This window comes from Mastigoproctus giganteus, chromosome 10 (genome assembly GCF_048544385.1).
Source record: "Mastigoproctus giganteus isolate SK-2022 chromosome 10, ASM4854438v1, whole genome shotgun sequence".
Taxonomy (NCBI): Eukaryota; Metazoa; Arthropoda; class Arachnida; order Uropygi; family Thelyphonidae; genus Mastigoproctus; species Mastigoproctus giganteus.
In genome coordinates, this window is record NC_143584.1 from 155,535,709 (window position 1) to 155,553,588 (window position 17,880).

General features: G+C 37.4%; 1 protein-coding gene across 1 annotated transcript in view; it reads left to right on the forward strand.

Annotated features, from left to right (window-relative positions):
• Positions 1–12,270: 12,270 nt before the first annotated feature.
• CROT (Carnitine O-octanoyltransferase) overlaps positions 12,271–17,880 on the forward strand; it is a 196,704-nt gene continuing 191,094 nt past the window's right edge. Inside the window, exon 1 of the mRNA XM_090384007.1 lies at positions 12,271–12,383. Coding sequence (XP_090240133.1) covers positions 12,363–12,383 — 21 coding nt within the window. The 5' untranslated portion in view covers positions 12,271–12,362. The remainder of the gene's footprint in view (positions 12,384–17,880) is intronic.

Sequence of the window (17,880 nt, forward strand, 5' to 3'; positions counted from 1 at the left end):
GAACCAATGAAATATTTATCAAGTGTTGGTGGTCGCAAATAGGCATATTAGGTAAATATATTCAAAATATCAACGGCTAAAAATTTATTTAATGCAGTTTCCTTACTCACCTTGAGCAATCATGAGATAATGTTATTTTTCAGTCTTTCTTTACGTATTCCAAACAAGTACCAAAAAGAATTCCAGCAGCAATGGAAATATTTCTACACAAATTGTTGTAGAAAGAACCTTTTGGGGTCTTAGAAACATGACGTGGGAAGTACATTCACCAGTATGCGTTAAGTTTACTAAAGATGTTTCGTAACAAACTTCATGGGCAGGAATTGCGAACGCAATTAATGGTGCGACGCCTACATTACAGATAGTCTACCTAATTTAGGCGCAAACATGAATTCAAATAAAATAAATATAGCAATGTATAATCACCGTGAAAGAAGCTTTGCTTACTAATGCACGCGGCCGACATAACCAATGCTTAAACAAGTAGAATCTAATAGAATAAACAGGGGAGGGAAATCATTACAGTGACGAATATGCTGGCTATGGACAAATGATTACATACGAATTTTCTGACTGTAGTGGAACGTCGATTATCCAGAGTGAATCAGTTTTAAAATTGATTTCTTGTTATTTTAATATCCAAAATCTTTCTTTTGTACATCACATTCTGGCAGAAAACTGCCTCCATCTCTATTTTTTTATATCACAACAAAAAACCAAAGAAATATTTCTTCAATTTTTCCTTATAGTATAAAAAAATGATGTCATTAATTGCTTGTGGTTTCACACGTTCCTAAGATGAAATTTCCAAAATAAGCCTAAATCCGAAAGAAAACCTCGACTTCTGAAATTTGTCAGCTACGTTCCATAATGAACGGACTAAAGTTCTTTGGTCGACAATGAAAATCGAACCTAGACCTTTCTAAACGGGTAGCAAAACCACTATGCCAAAGGTTTCCAAAGTATGGGGCGGGCCCCCTTAGGGGGAATCCCTTGTTTTTTTATGAAACCCTAAATACGAAAGGTATTAGAACTTATAGTACTTAGTACAGCGCATGGGGTGAAGGTTGAGAATGAAAGAACGTACTTGTTGACAACACACTTGAATTTCTGTAGATTGTAATTTTCATGAAATACGTGTCTACGTTCGTTTTTCCAGAAAACGGAAATTGAAGGGAGGAAAATGAGGAAGAATAAAAGTTGGTTCTGTGTGTTTGAAGTTGGTGAGTAAATGGACGTTGACTAGTTGCAGCACGTGCTCGGGCTGGTTTGTAAGAGGGAGGTGTGGGGAGAATTATAGAAGCCAATTAGATGAACAGTGCCCATGGAAATATCTATAGAAAAGAGCAAAAACAGTATCCATGGGAGAGAAAGAATTTGTAAGTGATGGATGTACCTAACTTCCTTCTTCTGAAAGGAGTCTAAAAGCCTGAAGGAGGTTATGGGGCACCGCCCCAGATCTTGGAACAATATTCAATGGTAAGGCGGATTTGAGATTTGTACAAAGCATATAGATGTTTCGAAGAAAGCTAATGTCGAGAGCGAAAGAGAAAATCCAGTTTTTAGAAAGGGGAAGCAATATCTATGATGTGCTTTTGCCAACAGAGAAGTCAAGGTAATCTCTAATAGAGATATGTGATCATGTCTGGAAACCTGGATGTCATCGAAGATAAGCATAGTTTCAGAATAAACCTTTTTTGCGAGATACAAGACAGGACTGAATATTAGAAGGATTTGAATTAGCTTTTCCTCACTGAAGAATTACCTGGAGATCAGCATTTAAGGAATTGGTAGTGAATATTCGAGAAGTTGAAGCTGTTTATGCCGGGCAAGGTCTCTCAAACTAGAAGGTTGAATGCAATGTGCGTTCATAAACAAAACTATGGATACGATGTCCAGTCAATGGAAGAAGGCCATTAATATAAAAGAGGAAATGAATGGGAGAAAGAACTGACCCGTGGGGAACCGAAGGCATCTACCATCACCTGCAGTCAGCGATCAAAGAGAAAACTGGATACCAATTACAAAAAACAGTTGAAAATCCATAAGATGGATGCTTATTTAGAAGACTTATTTTAGGACACGTATAAGGGACATTTATAGGAGTTGTATAAGAATTATTATAAAGGTCACATTGCAGAAGTCGATACAAGGTGCTCGTAATTATGGTCACATGACATGAGTACGGTGTATGACCCCCTCCAACGGCTGACCAGCCTGACAACAGTGAACCATGCTTGATATATGGGTGTCTATAAGATTCTGTGACAATTCCCATTCTTCCACCAGGGCAGACCTTAGCAACGAGGAGTTGGCGCTGTCGGCGTGCAATGCGACACCCAGGGTGGTCCACACATGTTCGATCGGATTTAAGTCTGCTGATCGTGCTGGCCAGGGCAGTTGTTGGGTATCGTCAGTTTCAAGATATTCCTCCACCACTTGAGCTCTATGTACAGTGGTGCTGTTGTGCATGAAAAGAAAATCTGAGTAAACCGCATCCCTAAAATGTCGTACATAGGGCTCTAAGATCTGCTCTCGGTACCTCTGCGCAGTTACGTTACCTCTATTAAAAATATGAAGAAGGTTGCAGCCGTTAATCATTATTCCGCCCTACACGAGAACGCTGCCTTCATCGTAAGTGAACCTTTCTCTGATGTTGTAGTGTGGTACCATTCCTCGTTGTCTCCAGATGAAATAACGACTAGAATCTGTTTGTAGGCTAAAATTGGGTGTCATCAGAGAACAGAATGCCTCATTTGTCATGGCCCCAAGTCACATGTTTTTATGGCACACCAGTTTCGACGAGCTCTGTGGTAGTTTGGGATTAATGGGATCAAATCAAATTATTATATTAGGGCCACCCATTATTTCTAATATATACCCATATATGTATTTTGTCTGTAAATTGCGTGTGTTCTCTGGTCGATTTGCCTGTTTTGCTGGACGAAAAAAACCCAAGTTTCTGGGAAAAAATCTTGCTATCTACGCCTGAGACCGACTAACTCATGAGCCACGGAGTGATAGAAGCCCATTCAAGTTCCTCGCGTCATTGACAGGATTCGAACCCGGGGCTTTTCCACCCGGTGTGGGGAGGACAGTGACGATACCACTCTGCTAAACGCGCAGACGGTGTTAATGGGATTTTTTTTATTTCTTTTGTACTTTGTTGCGGCCTCCAGGGTTCCCCCTATACGCCGTAGGGATTAATGGGATACAAACCACTGGCTTCCTTGCGTAGAGTCCACTTAAATTGAGCCTTCTTAATACAGTCCAGTTGGAAATGTTTTCATCTGTGACCGCGGCAACCTCAAGAGACAGTCGATGATAAGACATCGTAGGGTTCTCTCTTGATGTTAGAGTCAGATAGAGGTCTGTTCTGGTTGACGTGGCCCTTCGGCGACCTCGGCCAACTCTTCTTGTAATGGTTCCTCTCTCCTGAAACTGCTTCAATACTACCGAGACGACACTACGTGACACATTAAGCCAACTGTACAGTCAGATATAAAGTTCTCTGAACAATGCAGCCAGGCTGCCAAGAATTTTGCCAGCAGGGTCAGAGAGGTGATTATTCCTTTTTATAAGGCACTGGTTAGGCCAAATCTTGAATATTGCAAAAAGGTCTGGAAGCCTCATTTTAGGAAGGACCTGGATCTGTTGGAACGGGCAGAGAAGAGCAACGTAATTGGTGAGGGGGGGTAGTAAAAGGGTGCTGTTATAGGAAAGGCTTCAGTTTTGCAAAATGTAGCGCCTGGAGATTAAGCGCCTCTGAGATGATCTGATTGAGGTGTTTAAGGCCTTGAATGGATTAAGTAAGCTCATTGCTGATGGAATCCTTCCTGGCCAGCATATTCGTTTAAAACAGCATGTAACTTTCTCACAGGTTTAAAAACAATTCTGTATTCTTTGGTCATAATTCACTACAAACAAACGATATGGTTTACAGTTCATGCACGGATTGTGATTCTAAATACCAGGGTTCACTATACTTTAGAAAAAAAGGTTTAGCCAGCATTCTTCGTCGGTTCGAGCTTCGCGTTCTACGGCTTCCGAATTAGCATATCATGCGATTACTGAAGGACACACCTTTCTTTAATGAAGCCAACATACTTAGCATTCAAAATAATTACACGAAATTACTCAACCGAAATCTGAAATGAAATTTCATGAAAACTCGATTAATGTTCGTCTCCCTTTTGTCATTTCGGACTTCTTTTTCTTTATACGCATGCGCCAGGGAAGTAATTAATTTCTTCTGTTTTTAAATATCGTGCACATTATGCTCCTATACTACCTAAATACGATACTCTAAGTTGGAAAAGGCTTCGTTAGTTTTGAGGATAATATATTTTATTCGTAATTCTATTTATTCTTTATATTTCATTTTATGACGCTGTCTTTTTTGCGTTCGTTTATATTTGGGATGATTTATTATAGTTCCGAATGTCAATTGCCTTCAGTTGTTGACACCGGATATTTGAGATCGTCCGTTATCTTTTGAGTGCTGTAAAAATTAATTTAAGTAATTTATAAAATTTTAACTTAAGTGATATAGTGAGAATAAGAATTGAAGAGTTTCATAAGAAAATATTGAGATAAGCCTCTTCATCCAATTTAATTGTGTACCTGAAAACTCTACATCATCTGAGGAAGTCGCTAGCGCTTCCTGATTGCGATCTCACTTTTCGAAGAATTCTTCAAAGAACTTCTTTGAATTAAGGAAGGTAATGATTGTGAGATTATTTTGACTAACTGGAAGGTGTTTGTGTAGGAGATAAATATTCATAATATTTACATTCGAATGTAAGGCATGTTCGATTAATGTGGCGTTTAATGATAGCTGAAATCTCCTGAAATCATTTATTGATAGCATAGCTATTTTTTATTTTCATTTTGTGGTAAGAAAATATCAATAATATATAAAGATGACCGAATAGACAATATATAGAAAATACAGACAATACTTACTGTATTTACAGAGATTACTGTATTTATTTACTTACAGAAAATACTTACTGTGTTTCAACGCATTGCTAACCCTTAGTGACACTGGTCTGCTTCCAGGTGATTCTTGTTGCTGATTTTAGAAGAATACAATATCCTCGAAATAAAAGAGGAATTCACTTAGTTCGGTGACCTGTGTGTTGCAACCTACTTTCACAAGCCTTGACACCGAGGTGGAAGTTGATAGCTGTCTGTTCAAGGAAGACGGGATACAAACACAACTAGTTTAGATTGAGAATTGTACGCAAGACAGTTTGTGGGATAACGCGGACTTGGGAGTAACCGAGGGTCTCACAGAACTGGTACAGTGCTAAACACCCTCTCAAACATCTACTAAATTTGAGATGGGGATCATTTAGAATTAATTAGTTAAATGCAACTCATTAGAATTTTTGTATAGTCAAGATGTAAGTTTATTTTCTTCTGTCTATACATAATGCCATAGTAACGGCACAGCTCTCTCCTTTCCGAACCATCTGTGTATATGACCATTTCTGGTGCAGCAATGTAACATTCTAATCCCGTATGCACAGCACAACCCTCAATTGTGTTGTGTACAAACAAGAAACACATACGACTTAACAACATTGACTGTAATAGTTACCATGATTAAGTTAGGAAGGTAATACAGCATACTGTTTTTTGTTGTTAAGCAACCAAATTTGTGGAATTATCAGTCTGTACGAGTTATGTCTGTGCGTATTATGCCAAGTTTACGGCTACTCAGTTTTAAGTTGTGTACAGTAAATGGAATAAAGACAAATCGTGGCTTGGTTTAATTTTAATGTGAGGCCTGATGCAAATACAGCCACGAAAAATACTCTGTACTGTAGATTGAGAATTTTCACTGCATTCGTATGTGTCCACAAATGTACACATACGCAAATCTATCAGTATGTATATAAGTCTAAACATAACTTTTTTTGTTGTTGAAGAAGAATATGAATTGACAAATGATTTAGTATTTAAAATGTGTTAGCAACAGCCGTTAACATGAGGCAATGCAGTTCAGCCATAAGTGATCAGATGTAAATCATATACGATGTACATCGCTGGATTGAGATTATACTCCATCCCGATTAAAACGTTTTAAAACGTACAGCATAAAAATATTTGAATACCGCATTAGAAACACACGGTAGATCTGAATTCAATATTATTATTTTGAAGATTATATTCAGATAAATAAAATTATATATTTCCGGTTATAAACAGAAATATAAACGATTATTTAATCATAACAACATGGGCAATGATTTCAATGAAAACGAAGAAACAATTTTAAAATACTTTGCTGAGTGGACATACAGTATCTCATTTGTTTGTTATACGAGTATCGGTTTGTCGCATATCACAGCATTATGGCAAGTTTTAAAAATTAACTTTAATTACATAAAAGTTAAGTAAATTAATTATTTAATTTTTATGCTACTTATGCTGATGTCCTTCAAGATCAGTGCAATGACAATTTTTGCGTACACGAACCACAGAAAAAAATATATAGCTAATTTTGGTAACGTTGTGCTTAATTCATGAGCATCCCAACACTACATAGAAATCTCTTAGTACATGTTTTGTCATCCAGAATAGCAGAGAGGGTAACCGCGTTGTCCCACTCACACAGGTGCATACGGTGGACTAGGGAAGAAATTTTGATTTGACAATTGAGCGGTCAGAGAATAAACTGAAATAATTTGTACACATGAAAAGAGCATCTGACAGACCGGAGACGTTCAAGGGCGCTGCCCCACCAGACAGTGTCGAAGGCAAGCTCGAATTCGACAGTAATAGCTAGTTCAAAATTGGACTCACAATTTTCAGTGTGCCAGATGAAGTCAGACAAGGCCACCTCGCAAGAACGACCTCATCCAACGTTCCAATTCTCTTCTTCCTCTCCGTCTCTTGCCCATCACTTTCCCTGCAATTCATCCTATAATAAAATTTCCCCCGCCACTCGTTACGGTATATGCCACTTTAATGTTGCATTATTTTATATCATACTTCTAATTTTTTCCCCTCTTCTCCTCAATACATTTTCATTTTAGTCCTATCTGTTCATTTCATACCCTTTCACTCGTCCTCATCCATACCCACATCTTCAAAGCTTCAATTCTTCTAGTGTCCTTCTTCCTTGGTGGTCATAGCCCCGCCCCATAAAGCATGATGTCAAAATATTTGACTAGCCTCTTTCTTGACTCGATATCCATTTTTCTGCCTAATTTTTCATCCTTTTAAAATATAATTTTACCCATTGCAATTCTAGTCCTAATTTCCTAGGCGCCTCCGTAGCCAGGTGGGCGGGAGCAGCAGTGCGTAGCACACGCTTCTTGATTAGACCGAGGTTCGAGCCCGTGACCACCAAATACGGAGGATGCGGAAAGGTCAGGGAATGACCACCGCATATCCCCGGAGCAATATGGCCTTAGTTGCTAATGCTCCTAAAATCCAAATAACAAACAAACAAACAACAACCTAATTTCCTTACTACTACTACTACTACTACCATCACTTTTAAGCAGACTGCCAAGATATCTACATTTATCCACTGATAATATCCTCTTTTTATCATTAATCTTAATTGTTATTTACTTTTCGTCCCTTCCCAGTGCCATAAATTTATTCTTATCAATAATTTATTCTTATTCCATATTCATTACAACTTTCCTTAACTCTTTCCAACAAAATCTGTAATCCCCCATCCTGCATTTGGCATCAGCGCCATATCATTTGCAAATTTTGCTGTTTGTAGTTTTTTCCTTTATTTTATACCTTCCTGTTGTCCATTATTGTGCCAAAAATTGTGAGATAATCATCTGACTGCAAGAAGTTGTCTGTAACTACCGAAGATGCACATATTTTGACCTGTCCTAAAGGCTGTTTTGTTGTTGGGTTTCAAGAGCGTCAGCGACTAAGGTCACATTGCTCCGTGTATATTGTCTGTAAATTGCATAGAGAGAGAGAGAGAGATAATCTTTATTACCCTTCACGGCCATAAAGCCAGGGGCTTACAGTTTTGAGGTCGATTTTCTGTTTGCTTGCCTAAAAACCCGAGTTTCTGGGAGAAAAAAACCATGCTGCCCTGAGTCCTACTAACTCAGCTTCGTTGTAAAAAAAGGCCCATAAAATTCCTCCCGTCATTGAAGGGACTCGAACTCGGGTCTTTTCCACTCTATGTGGGGAGGACGGTGAACCTACTAACTGTGTTACCCACGAGGGCGTCCTATAGTTAATGAACAGTCAACCTGAAATTCATTTTAAAAATGTATCCTGAACGATAACAGTTAACAGTTTGGGGGAGAATTATAGTTGGATATCATACAGTCCCAAATCCACCATTGGCAATTTACTGATGGAATGGAAGTCCAGATGTGATACCAAGACCAAGAAATGGCACCAGGTAAGCATAACACTGACTGACAGAAGCTGGCGTGCTTTAAGCCTACTGGTTACTTCATCTCGCGATTAGATCCTAGAGAATCTGAGTTTAGAGGTGCGAGTGGCCATAAACAAACATTTTCAGTAAGCGCTTCCACTAATCGAGTTACATACCTTGAATTTTTATGGAAAAGTTGAATTCCATGAATTTTAATGGAAGAGTTGCAACCCAAAAGCATGTAATAACAAATACGTACAATCGATTTGCATAGCGAAAATCACACCAAACCTGGACTGTGGATCAATTAAAATCGGTCCTGTGGAGCGCCAGCTCACGCTACTCGTCCTTACTATTTGATGAACGTCTTTTGGTACTGGGAACGTTACTGCCTGAGTGTGTGTTAACCCAACTGAAGTTAAAAGGATGTCATGATATGGAGATGTTTCTCGTGGTAGAGCCCAGGTCGTAGTGCATGCAACCTTGAATGCTATCCTACACTGATGTTATGGGCAATTCTGTGTGCCTTACATTGTGAAACGTTTATGGAAACAACGTTTACAACGTCCAACACGACAGCGCTCCATAGCACAAAGCAAATATTGTGAATGTGTGGTTGGAGAAGTATAGCATCAGAATATTGCATGGCCAGCACAAAACGAACTCCTGGGTTGAGGTAAGGATTCTGTGCCCTTGGAAGGCAAAATTAGAACAAGGCCAAACCTGTTATATTTACGCCAGTAAAGCTCAGAAGTCTTTGAAGGAAGAGCAAAATATCACCAGTTTCTACCAAAGATTAGTAGAAAGTCTTCCATAACGTATTAAATCAGTCATTACGGCCAATGATAGGTTTCAACACGGTATTAATTTCTTTTAATAAATATTTATACACATTTTTTCATAACTACAAGTATCCCATGGCTTTTCATAAGCTAGTGCATTTTGAACAATACTGGAGAGAAAGAACGCCCTTCTATCATTCCTGCATTTTTCTATTTTACCGGTATTACGCGCATTCATCATCAGCATTACTTTTTGATTCAAATACAGCTCGTCTTTCAGTTTCCGTCTGGCCAATCAATTCCCATATCCTTCAGTAGCTCCATAAGCTTTTTCCAATTTATCTCATCAAATGCATTTTCAAAATCCCAAAACAAAAATAAACATTCTTATTCATCTCTATATTTCTCTCCATCAAAATTTTCATTATTCTTATCGCATCCTTGGTTCCTCCCTATTTCCGGAACTCATATTGTTCTTATCCATTTCAGAAGCTCAAATTGTCACCTCTCCTATCATTCCCTCCATTCTTTCCCTGCACTCAAGGATAGCGCAGTTAGTAGGAGCCGTCCTCCCCACACCGGGTAGAAAAGACCTCAGTTAGAGTCCCGTCGATGATGGGAGGGAGGAATTTTTATGGGCCTTTTCGAGTTAGTCGGTCTCGGACGAGGTAGCGTGGTTTTTACTCCCGGAAACTTGAGGTTTTCGTCCTGCAAAAAAAAAAAAAAAAAAAATCGACCTCAGAACACGCAATTTACAGCCAATATACACGGAGCAATATAGCCCTGGTCGCTGATGCTCCAACAACTACAGCTATATTCTTTCCCTCAGTTTTCTGTTCATTACCTTCAACATCCCTCTTGCTGCATGAGATATCAGATTAATCGCTCTGATATCCTTACATTTGCATTCTTTTCCCTCCTCTATTGGGATAATACAGTCATAAAATCATCTGATCATTTTGCCTTCTCATATTTTTGCCGTTATCCCTACATTTCCAATCGCTTCAATTATTTTCGTTGGAATCTTATCAATTACAACTGCGTTTCCTGTTTTTTCATTTCCTTAATGAGGCTCTAACGCTTGTTTCAGTTATCATTGGGCTCACTTTATCTCCAATCACCCATAATTCATTCTGAAGCTCACCCTTCTCCTCTCTCTCTCTCTCTCTCTCTCTCTCTCTCTCTCTCTCTCTCTCTCTCTCTTCATCTCTTCCATTTTTCCTTGGGAAAAATGAAAGAGATGAAAAGGAGAAGATTTTCATTTTTCCCGATTATTATCGCGCTATGTTCATGAACACGACAAGTCACTGCGTGGAAGTAATATAATTAATATAAAAAAGTCATAAGTAATATAAGCATCAAATCACTTTCTCTTCTTTGTTTTTATTTCAAAAACAAGTATACAAAGAGATTTAACGTTGAACCAGATTTGAAGATAAAACTGTCTTCTTTTGCTTAAAGTTGCTGCGTGATGTTAAACGACATCATCGTTCACATTACTTTTCTTCCTAATTGTTAAAAGCTATGATGAACACATAATACTGTAAGTCACTTATATGATTAAATAAAGAATGAAATTGTGTTCGTTTTTAATTGTTTTTTTATGTGTTTATATTTTTGGGCCGCAAAAAAAAGGTACTGAAATACCAGTCCCCAGCTATTATAAAGTTTGGGAAAAATGCTCTATGCAGTGTATTGAGTTCACCTGTTCAGTATAGTATCTTTTATCTTTCAATAATTTCTCATCTCTATCTTCAATTACATTCTGTCTTGTATAGTTCTTAAATTTATTATTTAAAATCTACATCCTTTCAAATATTAAATCATATATATTCCTTTCTTTTCCACAACCTCTATTGCCCTATACTCTACTCCCTAAGCTATCATTCTCTCGCTTCATCTGTTCTGTTCAACCTGTTATACTCTATTTCCTCTTTTTTCCCCCCGCTGTATTCCATATTTTTCTTTTATCCATTTCACTTATCAGTTCCATCGTTACCCACGGTTTTAGCTCAATATAGGAAAAGAACTCCTAGATCCTTCTCTATATCCCATTACTTTCTCACTGACCTCAATAACCCTATTCCTTCTTGTAATCGAGTTCTAATTTTCACACCTTATCTCTCAATTTCTTCTTACAAAATTTTCCTTATCCATATAACCCCTCCTCCTCTCCTCTCACCAGGCGCCTTCGTAGCCAGGTGGACAGGAGCAGCAGTGCGTAGCACGCGCCTCTTTCGCATCCGGTGGTCATGGGCTCGAACCCCGGTTAGCCCGGGGTTCGAGCCCGTGACCACCGGATGCGGAAAGGTCAGGGAATGACCATCGCATATCCCCGAGCAACATGGCCCTAGTTTCTAATGCTCCTAAAAACCAAATAACAAAAACATCCTCCCACCATCCTTTCCATATCTCATTTATTATTTTTCTTTGCCCTCTCATTTCCTTGAACTTTGTTCTTACAGACATCATCAATATATTGTGATGGCTATCAGTATCAGGTCTTAAATATGTATGCAAATTTTAGTACCATCTCTCTCAGTATTATATAACCGAATTGGTATCTTCCCTTACTTCATGACACTTTCGAAATATAACTCCTCCATTTATGATTCTTAAACCATGTATTTGTCGCTACCGCTTATTTCAATACTTGCAGTATTAAAATAAAATGTATATTACTATTACATGTTGATATCATTATCTATACACGCTCTGCATTATTTTTTGTTTTTTGTTTCTACAATTTGTTTAATTTTTAGAAGCAGGTTCGACTGAACTGGTTCCAGTCGCTGGGTGACTTAAAGAATTAATGTTGCACGAAAGATAAAAAAAGAAACACGTTTGTTTCTAAAATTTTTACTGAGAAATGTAATTTAATGTATTGTACAGACATTCTGTATACTGTATTTTATTTTGTTTATACGTTTTCCTAGTAGCACTAGATGCACAAAAATTAAAAATATGAATGAATCATATGTGACAAAAATTATATTTTCCGCTAGATGGCGTACAGAAAGGGCTTTTGATTCGCTAAGAATAGTGCTAACTAGAATGAGAGCGTAAGTTAGGCCGTTCGTTTATCTAGAGTTGTTCGCGTGCTGGAAAGTTAGATTAAACTTAGCAACGTTGATAAGTGTTAGGAATTGTAGAATGCAAATATCTGTATTCATCTGGAAGTAGTTATTTACCATTCGAGTGTTGAGATGGAAAATACAAGAGCAATGGTTAGTGTTTTTTTTTTGTTTTGTTTTTTTTATTATTATTATTTTTTAACAGATAACTCCGTTTCATTAAATAGCTTGATTAGGTATTTTATATCTGTGGTGTTCAAAATAATATTTTGCATCACTTTAGATTTAATTGTTCTGAATAGCAAAATAAATTTTATATATATGATTTCTAAACATAACACATTTTAATCTTGAATTAACATTGCTAGTAGTGTCCAATTGAAACACATAAATGCTTAGCAACCGTTTAGATTTTTATATTTACTGAATATTTACTCAAGTTGCTTGTCTGTATGTGTTTCCACATTAAATCAAAAGTAAATATTATGTATAATTTGCACGAAAATTCAATGATGAAAATATAAAATTCAGAAATAAAGAAAAGAAATAATAATAAGATGAAGGAAAAACATGCTTCTTAAAAACAAACAAACAAATAGATACTACCACGCAAAGCAGCTGTACCCTATGTAAACAGAACCGTAATAAAATGGTTAAATAATTTAAATATAATTTTTACAAAATAAGAAAAAACTAACTGCACATCCCATCGTTTAAAGATGCCACAGAATGTCAGTTGTTTATGGAAGTACAAATAATTCGATTGCAAATCAGTTCAGCCAGATCTCCCCTAACGTAATTAAACCCACCACATTAGTAACTTCAGATAATGTAAATTATACTTCAAGTGAATTTAGGAAAAGGCCTCATATGAGAGCTATAAAAAATTGTACAGGCAGGGCAAAGTCTTATTTTTTACGCAGCATTGAGACAGCTAGGTTTTGCTGCTAAATTCGTCGATCTCATTTGTGGATAACATTTCACAGCGAGTTGCCTCGATATTACACTACGCACTTTAAATAAAAAGGACTGCTCCAAAGGGTATGAATAATGACTCATTAGCAGACATACATTTCTGCTTTTGGAAAAATGCTTTTTATTTAAAGTGCATAGTGCAATATCGAGGTAATTCGTGGTGAATTGCCTCCACAATATGATATCAGTGCATTTAGTAACATTAATCTCAAAGGTAAAAGGCCCTCTAAAATTAAAGTATTAAAACCGGCAAGTTTGAACGATAGGTATTACTATTACAAGTGTAACAAAGAGCAACGTTCTGCGTTATATATGTCTAGTTTATTGGGCCGTCATCTTTCAACAGTAGAGTCATATATTAAATTCTGACAGCATCTCTTATTTTTTAGAGCGATAAGAGAAAGTATTTTTTTCGGACTGCAGACCTAAGGACTGAATAAGACTCATATAATAAAGAGCAGCCAGTTGACAGTTTTATGTCAACTCGCTGTTCTTTATTGATTGCCGCATATAGCTGTCATCTAAGCTGCAGCCTTCACCAGGTCGAAGAGCAAGTTTGTCTTTTCTGTAACCAAACCTATTCAACAGTGGGAATGATTATCCCCCTAAAAAAATGAAATCCCCGATTGAAGAAGGCTTTAGGAATTTCGTATTAGGGAAACTAATAAAAGAAGTTGCAGGAAAAATACTGTTACAGATATTTGGGTTTCGAATTATGTATTCTCTGGTCTCCTAAGTAACCAATCCCTTCACTTTTTAAAAAGTTATTTTTTACTACTGTACATATTTGAAGTAAGTCGGCTGGCAGTTTTGTTCATACAGTGGATACTATGGTTGTATACTGCTTTGCTTTTCTTCACCCCTTTCGGAAATGTGAATTTCGATTCCCATCAGTTTCGGAATGAACTTCTAAAGGCTTTTCACTCTGAGCTGAGCCAGCCGTTCTCTATACTAACTTTAACTTTCCGGAATCTGCTATTTGACAACAGTATAATTGCGTCCACATGTCGTTGAATCCATCCGCCAAGTGTTCCTCATTCAGAAAATGTATATAACTATCACAAAAAGTTTGGAGGTCCTTGGATTTCTTTTAAAAAATATCTCAACAAATTTTGAGACATTTCTCAACATAATTTGAGAGGTTGACTAAGCTTTTACCTTTGCCTTCGCTAGCTTAACTTTTATTTTTCGAGGAAGAAGGGCGGGGCTTATCTCGATTGTCCAATCAGGATCTTTTCTCGTAATAATTTCATTTTAAAATAAAATATAATTTAATCGATTAAGTTTTCTTTGAAACAACTTCGTGTATTTTTTATATACAAAATGCAACGTTGATATATTTTTAAGGTCAGTTGTCCATAATTCTCATCGTAATGCAGAACTACTTCCTGCAAAATGAGCATAAAAAGTTAACTGAGGTGGACTGTACACATTCATATCTGTATCCTCCATAGTTGGAGGTTGGTCACTGGATTGCCCGCCTCATCCCATAATATGAAGGTGTATATCGCAAACCAGGAATTTTGTGGATTCTCAGATTCCATTAAGGGAACAACAAATAAACAGATATACAGTATATATAAATTAAGGATAGTAAATGTATATAAATTAAGGATAAAAAATAAGGCTTGGGATTTAATTTTCAAAACTATGGTTGCTTGCTGTCTTGTTTGTTAAAACTAAAAAAAAATTATACATACACCTTGTTTCTAAATACTGTATACGGGTAAGCAGAGTAACTTCATCCAGGCTCTAGCTGTTAGGAACGACAAAATGAATAATATCAACGGAACATTTTTATGGAATGGGATCAGCGGAAAAATCAGTACAGCATTACTGGAATCTTTTCATCTAGTGTGAAGGGGCAGCATTTATGCATCCAGATGATTGAGTCTTGTAAATGATACAGCCCTGCAGTTAGTCTGATCAAATTGCTCCGTAGATTATAGTATTTCACTTAGAGATAAAATTATATTAGAGTTAATCAATGTAGCAGCAAAGCCTTCAGTAGACTTGAGATGACATTAAAGGCGCACCTATCCGCATTAGATATTATTTTGGGCTGATTTAAATATCTACGAACAGGCCACCTGTTCTCTCTTTTTTTTTAACCTATCAAAAGGTTTATCAACCTTTTAATTTTCTGCTTAATATTCATTAGGCGTAGTACTGCATACGTTAAATAAGCTCAATTTATTCATCAGATCTTCGGAAATTTTTGGAACACAAGGGTTGATTATCTTCACTCCCATTTGATTACGGTGTCATTATAAGGTTATTGTAGAAGAAGGAAACTTCGTAAAAATTGAGTATTTTCATTTTATTCTACATTTTTATAATGTTTAATTATGGAGGTTAGAATGTTGAAAGATGGAGGCGATTCAATCACAGAAATCGGCGGTCCTGGAGCTCCAACCACTGCTATCACCACAGAAACCATAAACACTGTTTCCGTAATCGTGAGAAAAGATCATCGTATAACAGTAAGGCAACTGGCAGAGATGTTGAGAAAATCAATAGAAAGCACGGGCGATATTCTCTGAATATTTGCAGATGACACTTGTTTGTGCACGCTTGGTTCCAAGACTGCTCACATCTAAGCAACAGCAAGTTCTCATGGAGGTTTGTCAGGAGTTGCAACGGATATTTACTGAAGATGGTGAGATTCTGCACATGTTGACGTGTTATTGTTAAGAGCGGCTCCTAGAACGTCAGTTCAAATCCGCCTCGTATCACTATAATTTTACTCTGTAAAAATGGGCCAGACGTGTAATAGCGTTGTGTTTTGTGGTGGCCACTTGGCTGCCCAGAAGGAGCCAGCACCTGGAAAGCTGCTTCTGAGTACACCACAGGACGGTTAGCCAGTTACAGTAGGAAGAACGCTTAGGGTCTCAGTTTATGAGACAACAAAGAAAAAAAAAAAAAAAAAACTCTGTAAGCCCACTGCAGAAGGGAAAAAGAAAAAAAAAAGGGAAATTAAAAAATAAAAAGTAGAACTTAAAATTCTTAACACTTTCCTTCACTGAACTCTTATGCACTGTCTTCATAAAGTATTTATACTATACATATTCTTATTCCTTATATAGATTATTAACTATCCATTCAAAAATTTTACAACATACTAGACCTATCAAAAGCCATTCATGTCAGCAGAAATTTTCGTCATTTAAACACCTAAATAGTAGAAGCTACTAAACGTTTCATACCTATTAAGAAATATTGTTCAGAGTTTAGGCCTAAATGGTTGTCAAATGAACTAATGAGACTCGTGGCAGGTTGGTTGGTTGATTGAGTTTTTATTGGCGCATCAGCAACTATGGCTATAATGCGCCAAACCCTTGTCCTCGTGGCAGGGAAGAAAAATGCATGGGATGAATATAAATTATCAGGCGACACAGAAGCCTATGATATATATGTATATAAGCTAGTCCGTAATCAAGTCACAAAGGAGGTTAGGCAGGCGAAGACAGATTACGAGAAATCTTTGGCAAAGGATGCTAAGAAAACCAGCAAGGATTTATTTACCTATATAAACTCTAAAAGGAAGGGGATGAATCTGATTGGTCCACTTGATATCGATGGTTCGACTGTTGATGATCCTGCTCAGATAGCAAACAAACTGAATGAGTATTTTGCATCTACATTCACACATGAGGAGTTCTTAAGGTTTGAAAAGCAGAAGGTTACCATATTGTAGCAGGGTGCTTAATGATTTTGTAATAACTGAGAACAAAGTGGGGGAGAAATTGTTGAAGTTAAACATAAGAAAGGCACCTAGGGTGGATGAGATCTACCCAGTTATATTAAAGGAAGCGGCAAAGGAAGTAAGCAAACCCTTAGCCATAATTATGAGAGCATCCTTGGACTTGGGAGGTCCCCACAGACTGGAGATGTGCAAATGTGTCCCCAAGTCACAAAAGGGGGATCGAAGGGTAACGCGAGTAATTACAGACCAGTTAGTTTAACTTCTGTTCCGGGTAAAATAATGGAGTCACTGGTTAAAGATGCATTGCAGGATCATCTAGACAAGACTGCTGCGCCTCCTTAGGCAGGAGCAGCAGTGATTAGACCGGGGTTCGAGCCCGTGCCCACCAAATACGGAGGATGCGGAAAGGTCAGGGAATGACCACCGCATATCCCCGGAGCAATATGGCCTTAGTTGCTAATGCTCCTAAACACCAAATAACAACAACAACAAGACTGCAGCAATAATTCAGACACAGCATGGGTTTGTTAAGGGAAAGTCTTGTCTGACAAATTTAATTGGTTATTATGATGTTACAAAGGAACTGGATGAAAAAAATAATTTTGATATCATATACTTGGATTTCAGGAAAGCTTTCGACACTGTTGCGCATGGAAGACTACTATACAAATTGGAGCAGAATGGTATTAAACGTAAGTTGCTACAATGGATAAAAGGATGGTTGAGTGGGAGAAGACAGAGGGTGGTAATCAATGGGTGCTGCTCTTCTTGGACTAATGTTATTAGTGGAGTCCCACATGTTTCGGTGTTGGGTCCACTGTTGTTTTGTATATTTATCAATGATATCGATGAAGGTATATCAGGCTTAATGTCGAAGTTTGCAGATGATACAAAGGTTGGCAGGGTTGTTAATGACAGTAATGACAGTGTGTTACTGCAACAGGATCTAGAAAATTTGGGCAGATGGGC